Source organism: Narcine bancroftii, chromosome 4 (assembly GCF_036971445.1).
Source record: "Narcine bancroftii isolate sNarBan1 chromosome 4, sNarBan1.hap1, whole genome shotgun sequence".
NCBI lineage: Eukaryota > Metazoa > Chordata > Chondrichthyes > Torpediniformes > Narcinidae > Narcine > Narcine bancroftii.
In genome coordinates this window covers 277,290,161-277,304,138 of record NC_091472.1, presented here as the reverse complement: position 1 = coordinate 277,304,138, position 13,978 = coordinate 277,290,161, and the positions used below count along the sequence as shown (strand labels likewise).

Genomic DNA, 13,978 nt, shown 5'->3' with positions numbered 1-13,978 from the left:
ATCATGTTTCTGCTGCCCAAGGTGTTGGGCACTACTGTTACGAGCCCATAGGACCCCAAAACCCAGCACCAATAGATATTCACCAAGACAAATGGTTACTTAAACAAAAGTTGCTTTTAACTATCTTTAAACATGAAAACAGAATCACACTTTAACTTATCACTATTGACTTCACTAACTTAACTCAACCCCCTTCTAACTTTAAGCAAACATGTATGTAATGTGTATGCAAGTTCAGAAAAGTTCTTTGATTCACAGTCCAGTCTCACTTCTCATTCCTCCAAATTCACTGGATGCAGGCAATTCTTTTACTGTGCACAGAATTTATCACTTATGAAGTTCACAAGGCTTTGGTGCTTGAAAGGTGAAAGGTTACCGCTGAAAAAAATTCTTGTCACTGTTCAGAGAGAGATCTGTTGTTCCTGTACACAAACTGCTCCTTTTTAATCAGCCACGTCAGTGTCTTGCCAAAGAAACTTGCTCCATCAGGGTTTTCCAGATGATAACTTCTTTCTTTTAGGTCACCACAGAGTTCCTTGTCGTTTCTCTTATGTCAAGTGAAATATTAAGCAGCCAGTCCCCTCTTATTGTCAGGTCCACAAGGGCTTTGACCAGGCTGAACTAAGCACTCACAACCAGTCTTCCAAATGGGGTTTTCCACAAGCTTTCCAGCTTGTCCTGTTCTAGTCCCAGCTGCTGACAGTAGCTCTGCAGAACTGATCTCTCTCTCTCTCTCTCTCTCGCTCTCTCTCTCTCTCTCTCACAGAGAAAAAAAAACCTGTTTTACTCTCTGTTTGCAAAAACCATGTGACCCTCTTAGAACAGCAAGCTGCACTGCCAGACACCCTGCAGCTCCGAACTACTCCTCCCATCTCTTTCATATGTTGGTTTTCAAAACAATAATCCTATAGCGAAGTATCTTGGGCACTCCCCAAAGTTTTTGCAAAGTCCCCCAGGTGCTGCCCTGTCTGGCTTGAGCAGCGCTCCAGAATTTTAAATTAGATCTGCTTTGATGTGTTTGTATATGACCTATACTAAAAAAAACCTGCCCCAATTTACCTCCCAAAACCATATCTACAATACATACAATACAAACACAACATAATCTGTCACAATATGACCACTGATTATGCAAATAAAACCTCCATTTAAAATAGGAGTGGGGAAAAGTCTGCAAGATTTTGTAAGACCAGTGGTTAAGCATTTGGAGTCAAGTCAGGTATCTGAAGGAGCTATCATTGAAGTTGAGCACAGACTGGGAAATCAGAATCTCAGCTGAATTTAGCTGGGTAGTTCAGGCAGTTGGATCAGACTTCTTTGATGAATCAGAGCTCCATTAGGACCAGTATTTTGGAGCTTGGATGGCCAGGAAAAAATATTGCTGCAGGGGGATGGGTGCTTGGAGCAAGTAGTCAGATCACAATCAGATTTACATTGGATCTATAGACAAAGGGCTCAGATCCAGGAGATGAGATCCAAACTAGAAGACCATCTGAGAGTTGCAAAATGTTGTGTGGATAGGGTGTTGATATACAAAGGAAGGAAGTCAGATCTCAATCAGATTGACATTGGGTCCATGGTCAAAGGGCTCAGATCAAGAAGATGGGATCCAGATCCAGGAGATGGGATCAAGTCTGGGGGACCATCTGAGAGTTGTGAAATTTTGTATGGGTAGGGTATTATCACACAAATGGGTGTACATAAAGGAAAGTAAGAGAACTTAGCTTCTAACCCCAGGATGGAAACTACTATAGAAGTAGTATTGTTGAAGAATTGTTGTTCCAAAAAAAAAATGCCTAACAACAGCTGCACCTCCAAATAAAGTGATCTAATTTCTTGGCCAGACACTCAATGAGAATTACATCACATCCGACTCAGAGATCAGGCCCCTGATGCATGAGTAATTCACAGCTGCAGGTGGCCCATTAAACATATGGAATTGGATTGTTATCTTCAGAAATTTGATCCATTCCAAAAATAAACCAATTTCCATAAACATAGCTCAGAAAACATATGGATATGTATGCCTTTCAAGACCAATGTCCGCACAGTGTACTTTTTTTTGTACGTATTGTAATGTGCAACTGTAGCAATTTGTGACCTTAGAGTGGGACTTAAATACAATTCCCTGACTTACAAATCAGACCCCGGAGATCATCAGTGTTAACAAGTTTCCTCCACATTGCTTAATCAAAAATACTTGGTTCGTGCCCACACGCATTCAACTCCCATTGTCCAATTAAAGTCTCCTCAGCTTCTAATCCAAGTGAACCATAATAAATATAAAGCTTATATTGATTAAAATATAAAAGGTAAAAACTGAAATATTTTCTTTGAATAAAGACAAGAATTTGGATGTACCAGTTTCAACTGACTGTGGTCACAATAAGATCAAAATTGCAAATTATCTACTTCAAAGCATCATGCTCTCATCACAGAAATCGAGACAAGAAAGCCCGTAGAAATAGAGATTAATTATAAAACATAATAACACCAGAGCTTGAAATGGAAACTGGTCTTAAAATAATCAATTTTTATTGTATTAAAGAATACAACAGGAATGATTACATTACCAAAAGGGAAATCTAATGTGAAGTTTACAAGGAGGTGTTTGACGATATTGCTTTGCCCAGTTCATTGTAGTGGAACAAAGTCTACAGAAAAGTTAAGAAAGTGCACTTGAAAAGCACCATATGATTAATAATTGGTACTGGCCATGGAGTGGTTAAATTACCAGATTCGTGACTTGAAAGGAACTCAGAGACCGGAGTTTAATCCCATTATGGATATGTGGAATATTTTTTTTTAAAAACACACAATGTTGGAGAAACTCCAAGTCAAACAGGACACTTTAAATAGCAAAGGTAGATACATAATCAATAGTTTGGGTTATCAAGGTATCTTGATGAAGGGCTCAAAGCAAAATATTGATTATGCATTCTTTACCTTTGCCATATAAAGGAGATTGTTTGACCTGTTGACTTTTTCAGCCTTGAGTTTTTAGTTCAATCACGGTATCTATCGACTTGTGTTTTACTCCTATGAATATGTGCAATTTAGTTTGGGTTGATAATCAGAAATTTAAAAGAAAATGTGCCATTACTTAGTTCTTTAGTATCCATTTCTATGCTGTAAAATTCTGACTCAAGTAACGAGTGCTTCCGGATGTTCAGGAAATCCCATCTTATTCATTGGGATTTTCTTAAGGAAAACTTCCATCCTTACCTATTCTGATCAACTTGTAAATTCAGACACAACATGCCTTTTGAAATGGTCTAGTAAGATATTTAGTTTAATGGCAATAAATTCTGGTTGTGCGATTGATGCCGATACAAAAAATGAATAAAATAATGGAGAAAGAAAATTGAAGACAAGATAAATCAAGAGCCATTTCAAGGTTAAAAATGAATTAATTTGGTAACTATAAACAGGCACGGGTAGTGTGAAACATCAAAATACCAAATATAAAAACAGATGTACAAAAGTAATGATGAGTTAAAGTCACTTATTAAATGCTGACATTCCATATAACCATTTACTGAGCAGAAACAGGCCATGTTGGCCTTTCGAGTCTGCACCGGTTCTCCAGTGTTGGTTTTTTTTTAAAAAATGAACCCTAGGAATTTTGAGTGAGCAAAGTTAAAATATTTGGAGGAGAATTAAGTGACTCGTTCTGTTAGACAAGGCAGTTCAGCTGAAGGAAAGCATGGAGGCATGACTTGATGTACTGAATGACTTAAATTTGTGTGCAACCCTTTTTGAATGAAATCTGATGGAAAAGCCAAAGGGACTAGTATTTAATACATTTCGGGGCCCATATACTGTTTGAATAGTCAGTAAAATATGTTCTCAGTTGTTCAGTAGTTTTGATAGAAAATATAGATAAACTTAATTATTTATTCAGTGGAATATGATATACAATTTCATGGGTTGATAGCTAATGGCAACCATCATGAATTCTGTGATTAAAAATCAAAGCAACCTGCTAAAGCTATTAAAATTCTTTATTTGAAACTCACCTTCATATCCTTTGGGGTGTAACCATGCCACAAGAAATTGTTTGATTTAATAGGCTCAATCCTAATATTGCTGATGCGATTTCCATCTCGAGCAAAGTCTGTCACAGCCATCACTGACAGAGAACTTCTTGCACAGCTTCCAGCCACACAAGGTGTCTGCACTAAATCCACCTGGCATGAGGAGAGTGCTATGTTTAAGGGTGCAGAACCCTGACTGTCTGAAAATACAACAGCAAATTAAATTGTTAAAAGATATTGAATACAAGTTTGTTTTCATGGAATTTCAGCACTTAATATAGAGAAGTTAATTCTGAAATATCATCAATTATCATTCCAAAATTCAGTCAAAGACATACAATTTCAATTCAATGTAGGAAAAGAGACATCAGATCAAAATTTGTTCTTTGCACTCATTTTGTGATGGATTATGTTATATTTTATATTATATATAGATTTGTGTTAAAGGAGATAAATAGTGGATTTTTTTTATAATGTAGGTCACAAACACAAATACTTCAAACAGATCTCATTTAAAATGCCAGAGCTTGGCTCAAGCAAGACAGTCCAGGCTCCCAGTGCCTTTGTAAGACAATGGAAACTGCTTTGCTGAAGGACTTCACAAGTAGGTGTTAATTGGACATGCTGTGGAGTAATGGATTATTGTTTTAGAAAGCAACAGAAGGTTGGGTCTGGTGCCACAGTCTATCTGAATGCAGTTTGCTGCTTTAAGAAGGTCATGTGTTTTTGCAAGTAGAGAGAGGGTTTTCTCTGAGTGTGACAGAGAGAGAGAGAGAGAGAGAGAGAGAGAGAGAGAGAGACTGTTGGTTTTCTGCAATGGCTTTTGGAAGCTTGTGAAGACAGATTGTGAGTTCTTAGTTCAGCCTGTTCAAAGTCCATACAAGAGGAGATGGCTAGCTGTATAATGTTTCACCTGAGATAAAGGAAACAGAAAAGGAACTCTATGAAAGAAAGAGGCTATCATCTGGAAAACCCTTATCTGCAAGACACTGATGTGGCTGATTGGAAGGAATCAGATTGTGTGTGTCCAACGAGCCACAAATCTCTCACTGAAAACCGACAAGAACCTTCCTGAGTGGTAACCATTTACCTTTCAAGCACCAAAGCCTGGTGAAGATTCATAAATGTTAAATTATGTGCACAGTATAAGAATTTCCTGATACCAGTGAATTTGGAGAAGTGAGATTGGACTGTGAATCAAAGAACTTTTCTGAACTTATGCACACATTACATACACATGTGCTTAGAATTAGAAGGGGGTTAAGTTGGGTTAAGTTAATAGTAATAAGTTAAAGTTTGATCCTATTTTTAGGTTAAAAAAAGAGAAACTTTTGTTTAAGTAACCATTTGTCTTGGTGAATTTCTATTGATGCTGTGTTTTGGGGTCCTCTGAGCCCGTCACAGACTCACCTTTGATAATGTTTGAAAGTGACATGAGTAAGAAAAATTGTCAACATTTAGTTCTAACAAGGGAAGGATTATAGGAGCAGTAAATACTAATTTAATTTTATGCATTATATGTCAATAATTCTGTAATCTGAGTGGAATATAAGTAATATAAATGTGAATTTTATGACATCAGGAATAATCACAGAAGGGTGTTGAACAGAAGCAGTTTATTCATTCCATCAAATCTCTGCTGGCTTTTCATTCACAAACTTTAGTCAAATGCCATTCTCTTATCTACTCCTCAAACTTTCAGGTTCACCTTTTCAAAGTTCATTAATTTCCCTTAAAATACACCAGCAATTTTTTTTTTTGCCTTATTGTGAAAGCTCTTTGATTTTGCTCCTATCCTTTTTAATCCACCCCAAGTTAATTAACTATCACAATGCTTCATGATAATATGGACAATATTTTTGTGGATAGATTTTGACCAAGTAGGGGAATTAAGGGATATGGTGGAAAAGGCAGGTTGATGGAGATGAGCCTATCATCATGAATCATTGAATGGCAGAGCAAGCTCATTGGGCCAGATGTCCTACTCCTGCTCAAATTTCCTACATTGTTATGTAATACCAGAATTCCAAGATGTTCATCTGACTCACCTTAAATGTTTACTTCCTACTAGGGTGACAAACAAATGAAATCTCCTATTTTACTCAGAAATTTCAATCTTCTATGTCTACCATTTCAAATCGGAAAAGTGCCTGATATCATTCTTTTCAAAATACATACATATTCCTGATTTGTTGCTCAGTTTCCAAGTTTGCTTTTCAGGCAAATCCCACTGTCCATATGAAAAAAAAAATCTGACTTTCCAGGCAAATCCTAGCTGTCCACTACCTAAAACCTCTTTCCAGAAGCAACAACTCACATACATTATTTTTTTAATGATATGATGTGGTTCTCTCAAAATCAGAGAAACCAAATACAAACTGGGGGGCTGCTGTATCACTGTTCAGCTTATAAGAGTATTTCAGTATTCTATCACTTTCATTTTCTATTCTGTTCTCTCTTTGCCTTTTGCTTCCTTTACTAATCTAATTAAGTTCAACTTAACAGATATCAGTTGAGGACAGCAGAGAGAGACACATTTCGGCACCATGGTGAGCATGAGAAGGAGGAAACAAGACAGAGAGGACAATTTATTTTTTGTTTGCAAGGTGGGTCAGACAGGTGATTTCGTGGCTGCAAATGAGTCTCCAGGTTGGTATTTGTCTCCTTGGTGCTAGGAACAATGATGTATTACAGTATCTGCAGAAGAGCTGGCATGGTTAGCGATTGGGACTGGACCTGGGTTTGAATCCCACGCTCTCTGTAAGAAGTTTGTACATTCTCCCCGTGTCTGTGTGAGTTTTCTCCAGGGGCTTCGGTTTCCATCACCATTCAAAACGTACTTGGGGTGTAGATTAATGGGGTGTAAATTGGGTGGTACAGACTCACGGGCCAAAATGGCCTGCTACCAGGCTGTATATCTATTTTTTTTAAATTAACACTCTGAAATAGGAGGGTGAACAGCCAATGGTCATGGAACCATTGACAAGAATGAGAAGGGATGAGGTCCCATAGCATTTAGTGTGATAATTAGCAATTTAAAGATCCGTCACCATCTAAAAATTGGGACCTCAAAGGTTGCAATGCTTCAGACGCCACAAACAAGTAAGTATAGGAAGAGAAGGATGGGTCATATGAATGTGTGGCTAAGGGGATAGTACAGGAGGATGGGTTTGGATCATTGAGACTATTTCTGGGGCAAGGTGGGATCCATACATGTGGGGCTGTTTGGAACTTCATCAGAGTGGGACATTACTGGGAGGTTTGCTGAAGTTGTTGAGGAGGTTTTAAAATGAATTGGCTGGGGAAGGGGATTCAGAGTAGTTGTTCAGATGGAGAGTACAAGGAGAAAATTTTAACAGGAGAAAATGGAACTATGCGGAGAAGGCAGTCAAAATAAGTTGGCAAACATCCAAGGAATTCAGAGGTAAGTTGCATTTATTTTGCTGCAAGGATTACCTCTGGCAAAAATAAATGAACTGAAGGTCTCAATTGATCATGGGTTCTACAATCTTGCCATCACTGAGACATGGTTGAGGGATGGACAGGACAGGCAACTCCACATTCAAGGGCATAGAATATATAGGCAAAATAGAGGGGAAAATGGCAAGGTGGTATGAAACTGTTCAGCAAAGATTTCATTTATTCAGTATTGACAGAGGCCATTTGTTTAGAGATAAGAAATTGCTGGGTGATATTATAGACCTCCCTGCTGTCCACAGGAGAGAGAAGAACAGATACGGCCAGATATCAGAGAGATGTAATCGAGTTATTTCATTTGGGGATTTAAAATCCCCAAATATTAACTGGGAATGCAAGAGGGTTAAATGTAAAGAGGGAGCAACGTTTTTATGGTGTCTTGGAAAGCTTTTAGAAGCAGCATGTAGATAGAGATCAATAGGGGAATATGCTTTCACTTTTCCTTGAGCAATGAAACTGGTCAGATGGAGGGATTCTCAACAGGAGATCATTTTGGAGATTGTGGTTGTATCTCTTTTCATTTTAAAGTAGTTATGGAAAAGGACAAGAATGGACAAGTAATTAAGTTGTTAAATTGTTTGAAGGCTAATTTCATTAATTAAAAGGAAGAGAGGTCTATTAGGAACATTAAGTTTGGATCAGCAGGTCAGTTATAGGAAGAGTTCAAGGCCAACATGTAAAGGTAAAAGCCAGACATAACATGTATAGGAAATATGAGGGATATTAAGGGCTGGATGAAAAAAATAAAAGAAGCACATGACAGGTTTTGGGAATGAATGATGGGGAGGCCCGTCAAGAGTATAAACAGTGCAGGGAGACACTTGAAATGGAACTTAGAAAGACAAAGAGGAGTCTCAAGAAATGACTGACAGACAAAAATCAGGTACTGAAGGCATTCCACATGTATATTAAAGGCAGGGAGAAAAAAAGCACCAAAGGAAATCTATGCATAGAGCTAGAAAGGTAGGTGAGATCATAAATTAATACTTTCAATTGAATTTAGAAAGGAAACAAACTTTGGAGTTAGAGAATTCAGTGAAGGTATATTTAAGGTGAAGGTTCCCATATTTAAAGAAAAGGTACCTGATGATGGAGACAACCCTGGGAGTAGATGAGATTTATCCCAGGCTGCTCAATGGGCAAGGGAAGAGATTGCTGAAGTTTTGGCTGAGATTTTATAAATTATCACTAGACACAAGTGATGCAATTCACAAATATGTTGTAGAAACTTAGCAGGACACACAGTACCCATAGGAAGCAAAGGGATCAGATTACTGGATCATAGCAAACAAGGATAATATTTTCAAGGGGGCCTGGTAACTATAGATTTCAGAGCTTGACATCAGGAAAGGCAGGGATTAATCAGAAGCAGCTAACATGGGCTTGTCAAGGCTACATCCTCTCTCATCAATTCAGTTGTATTCCAAAAAGATTTTTTAAAAGTCCATCAATGAGGGAAAGGCAGTAGATTGATTTACACAGACTTTCATAAAACCTTGAACAAGGTTCCTAATGGGTGGCTGATTCAGAAAGTTTGGGGCATGGGATCCAGAGCAAGTTAACAAACGGAATTCTAGATTGGCTTGTAATAGGAAAGGATGACAGAAGATGTTTGTTTCTGTGATTATGTGTATGTGACTAATGTTGTCCCACAAAGATTGGTGCTGGGATTCTCATTACTTGTAAAATACATGAATGAGAAAGAAGAACTGCAGATGCTGGAACTTGAGCAAACAATGGAAAGGTGAAGGGACTAAATGGATCAAGCAGCATCCATGGAGAAGAATCATCAGTCAACATTTTGGGTTGACACTCTTTCAAGATGACTTTAATATGTAGAGGTGGAAGAGAAGATCTGTAAATTTGCCAATGACAAAGGAGTGAAGAAATTTACAGTGTGCAAGTTAATCTTAGGCTGGACATATATATATTTATTATTTCTGATATCAGTTCAAAAATTATAATCCAGGCAAATATGAGGTGATGATTTTTTGGAGCAGTAATTAAAATCCACTAATGAAAGGTGAAGTCTAGAAGGTTTTGAGGAGCAGATGGACTTCAAAGTACAAGTCCATTGATTGTTGAAGGTGGTAACAATCTGGGTTAGGAAGGCATACAGGAAAAATTAATTGGGAATGTGAATAGAGAATTATATTTCAACTTCATAAAACCTTAGTCCACTCTCGGCTAGAGTACTGTGTGCCGTTCAGGTTACCAAGACATACGAAAGATGTGATAATTCTGTAAAGGTTCCTTTATCATCACCTAATACTACCATTACAATGAAACATTCATGAAATTCTTCAGACAGAGACATCACTTTGTCCAGCACCACTCAGAGAACTTACAGCATCTGGTGATCCGTGGTGATCTCCCCTCCAACTACTGACCAGCCTGCATAGCATCCAAGATCAGACAATCTCAGGCGTATTCAAGTTATTAGGTTTCAGAGGATACAGAGAAGATTCACCAGGATGCTGCCTGAGATAGAGCAATTCAGTTATGAGAAAAAACTAGGTTCTTTACCCCTAGAGTGGAGGCTAAAAGTGAACATGATTGAGGTCTACCAAATTATGAGGGATATAAATTGCAGCGAACATCTCCGATATCAGAAGTAAAAAAAAATAGAGCACATAAGTTTAAGGAAAAAAAGCAAAATAATGAGGAGGATATGAGGTGAATTTTCTTCATTCACAGAGTGGTAAGTACCTGAAATGGATGCCAGAAAGTAGTTAAGGCTGAGTCACTGACAGTTTTTGAAATATGTCTGAATGAGCACATGAATCACTGAGGTACAAAGGGCTAAGGACAAAGTGTTGGCTGACAGGGTTAATAGAGGAGTGCCTATTGGTCAGTGTGGACAAATTGGATCCAATAACCTATGCTGTACATTTTTATGACTCAATCTCCCAACTTGACACGTACAATTTTCAGGACTCAAATTTGAATACAGTTATTTTAGATCATCAGTTTTTTTCATCTTAGTATCTTAAATTTCTCGTGTTTTGTTTTTCTCTCTTCTGCTTTGATATTGATATTTTCATGTGACTCCTCTCATTTATATTTCGACCAAATCATTTCTTTACAGCAGCAATCACTCCAATAAATACCGATCCATCTCCCCCAGGCTCCACCCAATCACAGATATTCCCTACTGTTCCATCTGTCCTGTCTTTTTTTTCTCTGCCACACAAAACATTTCACTGCCTACTTTTCCCACTTGTGACAAACAATAATCAACCTGAAACATTCACCTTCTTACTCCCTCTAAAGATGCTGCCCATCTTCTGAGAAATGTCAGCATTTCCATTTTTTATTTAACATCCAAGGTCTAGCTGCAGGTTGCTTTCTACGATTCATCCATTTTTTTCTCTGCCTGGCCTTGACTGTACATGAGCAATTTGACAAGACAGGTAGTATTGGGATTTTGAGGCTCTCATGGAGAGCTCACAATACAGAGCCACATGATCACATCTTTAAAAATCTGTGAAAAGAGATTTCCAACATTAATTAGAGGTAGGCATCAAAGGTGTGATTTCTATAGTTGCAAATGAGACAATGATATAAAGGGGCTACAGAGTGAAAGAGATGGGGTAAGTGCATGGCTAAAGTCCAACTAATGGAGTTTAATGAAGCAATTGTTCATTTTAGTAAGAAAAGGAACAAGTACATCAACCAAGTGATGTGGGATTACAAAGCTCTGAGATGTCGAGGAATCTGCATGATTCATAAAAGGCTAATGGGAAGGTACAGCAAATTATGAAGCAGGCTAACAAAATATAATTGTTTACCACTGAAGGAGTTGAATGCAAAAATAGGCAGTTTGCACTTCAGTTAGAGAAGCAGTGGTGAGACCATATCCGGAGCCCTATGTAGAGATTTTGTCTCTTAACTAAAGAAGAATGCAAATGCATTAGAGAGGTTTCCTAAACTGATATCTACAATGAAAAATAAATAATTGTCTTCAGTGGGGAGTTAGCATAATGCTATGACAGTGCCAGTGACCTGGGTTCAATCTGGCACTGTCTTTAAGGAGTTGGTACGTTCTCCCTGTATCAGTGAGGGCTTCCTCCAGGCACTCCAGTCTCCTCCCACTGTTCAATATTTTGGCAGCACGGGCTCGGGGGCCAGAGGGCCCGTTACCATGCTGTATGTCTAAAATGTTAAAAAAAAAATTGAACAAGCTAGTCATGTATCAATTTGGAGTTTATAAGAATGAGAGGTAACTGATTGGAATACATTGGATACTGAGAAGACTTGACAGAGTATATATGAAGAAGACTCTTCCTATAATGGGAGAATGTAGAACTTGGGGTCACTGCATAAAACATGCAAGAAAAAGAGCAGTTTTTTCTTAGGATATGTGTCTTTAGAACCGTCTCTAAATATTTTCAAAGTAGAGGTTGAGAGGTTCTTAATAAACGAGAGGGTAAAAGTCTACCAATGATACACATAAATGTAGATTTAAAGTTACAATTACACAAGCCATTATTTCACTGAACAATTCTGATCTTGAATGATCACTGTGAAAACATGGGTTTCCTGTGGGTATTCCAGTTTCTACAACATCTCAAATGCATGCTGGTAGGATAATGATGTATTTGAAATTACTCTCACTGTAGATCAGCCTTTTGGTCCCATAGCTGCCAAAGTTTATGGACCACCTTCCATGTGAAGCAGTCAATTTTTTGTTTCTGTTGTACTACATTAAAAAAAAAAATTATAATGACAGGAGGTGAAAAGAAAATAAGGCTTTTACTTAAATGTGCTGTGGTCCCAACCCCCTCTCCCCCCCACCCCCCACTCAACACTCCCATTGAAAATGGATGATACAGATAAATATTTGTAAAAATCTAAAGGAATATTGTGAGCAAATATGAGAGAAAATAAGTTGCAAGACTATGGGGAAATAGACGCAGAAAGAACAGGACCAATGGAACTCGATATGCTGAATCGCCAGTAATGTTTTATACGTGAGGTGAATTCTGGCAAGGATGAAGAATGAGCCCATTTTTAAATTATATTTTTGCTGTTTAGTCCTGACTGTGTGTGCTTGTTGTTTGACTTTCAAAGCATAACTTCTTAAAATCAACATTAATGCTATTATTTTCAAACCTTATCTCCTTATGATACAAGTTCGTTTGTGCACACACAGGGTTACATTACAGAAGAAGGTTCACAGCCTGGACAATCTAACTCTCAAAAAATTTACAAAATATTCACATTGACATATTACTTCAGAGTCTTTTCTTATATAAATATTATTCTCAAAGATTTTCTTTTGAGAAAAAGCACCTCATTTCCATTACTGATATTCATATTTTGCTTCACACAATGCCAGTCATTTTTATCAGTTCAAAGGAATATGGATGAAGGGGTTGATTTGGTGAAACACCAGCAGGAATATGCAAAGGGATGACTTGCTCAATCTCTTGCTCAAATAATTTTACATTGTTATATAAAAACAAATATGTATGAAATTCTCACCAGCTGAGATGGCACCAAAGGAGAGAGAAAGAATTAATGTTTCAGGCCATGCTCTTTCCTCAGAATTCAGTAATGATAAAGATCATCAACCTGAATATTTAATCTGTTTCTCTCTCCATGGCTTGGCTGATCTGTAGAGTATTTCCAGCAATTTTATTGTTATTTAAGGTTTCCTTTTTGATTGCAGTTACAATGTAAAATGTTCAAGTGATAAACATATCCTATGCAAATTCATAATTATTATTCATTATTTTAATGTGGATTTTGGAATTCATTTCAGACAAATATTAATAAAATATGTTAAAATAGGCATTTGCATGGCTATATATTACAGTTCAGAGCAGTTCCTTTCCCATTATCAAGGAACTGGGTAATACATGCTGCTAAATATCATATTACTTTCTTACAGGCTAGACAATATAAATCATACAGTTATGACTCTTTATTCTATTCCCACATCCATCAGTAAATCCAATGTAATTTTCCTACATCTTCACAGTATGGAAAAATACTGCACACATCATAAATGGTGCCATATTTAAAACCATTTGAAACATGCACATTCTGATGATATCTTTTTCATTTTCAGCAAAATAATTTTGATGCGCAAGGTAAATCAAGGTCTCATTTAAAGTGAATGAATAAGTAGTACAACAGGCAAAAATTGCATTGCTTAAGGAGAAAACAACAGAAAACAATCAAAATAATATTGATTCCATCAGCTGATTAACTATTCAGTGCATCACATACAACTTGTTGCATTCATTCACAATCTTGGTGCTTACCTGAATCATTTATGGTTAGCCGCAAAGTTAATTTACAATTCTTTAGATTCTGACTGGCTTCCTGACAAGAGACAGGTATCGTACTTTGGATTGACAAAGAATGCTCCTTTCCGTCTTCTGCTATGTGCAAAAATTCTGGCTCAAACTGTGTGAAAGAAATACATTTTAATTTGCAAACTTTAACACCCAGTG

The 13,978-nt window shown here is 37.3% G+C and overlaps 1 protein-coding gene across 15 annotated transcripts in view; it reads right to left on the bottom strand.

Moving 5' to 3' along the window:
• LOC138761998 (von Willebrand factor D and EGF domain-containing protein) overlaps nt 1-13,978 on the bottom strand; it is a 327,980-nt gene that overhangs the window by 195,918 nt on the left and 118,084 nt on the right. For all 15 annotated transcript variants that reach the window (XR_011356699.1, XR_011356698.1, XM_069935108.1 and 12 more), the window contains 2 exons: nt 13,787-13,931; nt 4,020-4,237 (listed from right to left, as the gene is read on the bottom strand). Coding sequence is in view for 13 of the 15 variants with exons in the window: in XM_069935108.1 (XP_069791209.1) it covers nt 4,020-4,237; nt 13,787-13,931 (363 nt within the window). In the remaining 2 variants the exon portion in view is untranslated. The remainder of the gene's footprint in view (nt 1-4,019; nt 4,238-13,786; nt 13,932-13,978) is intronic.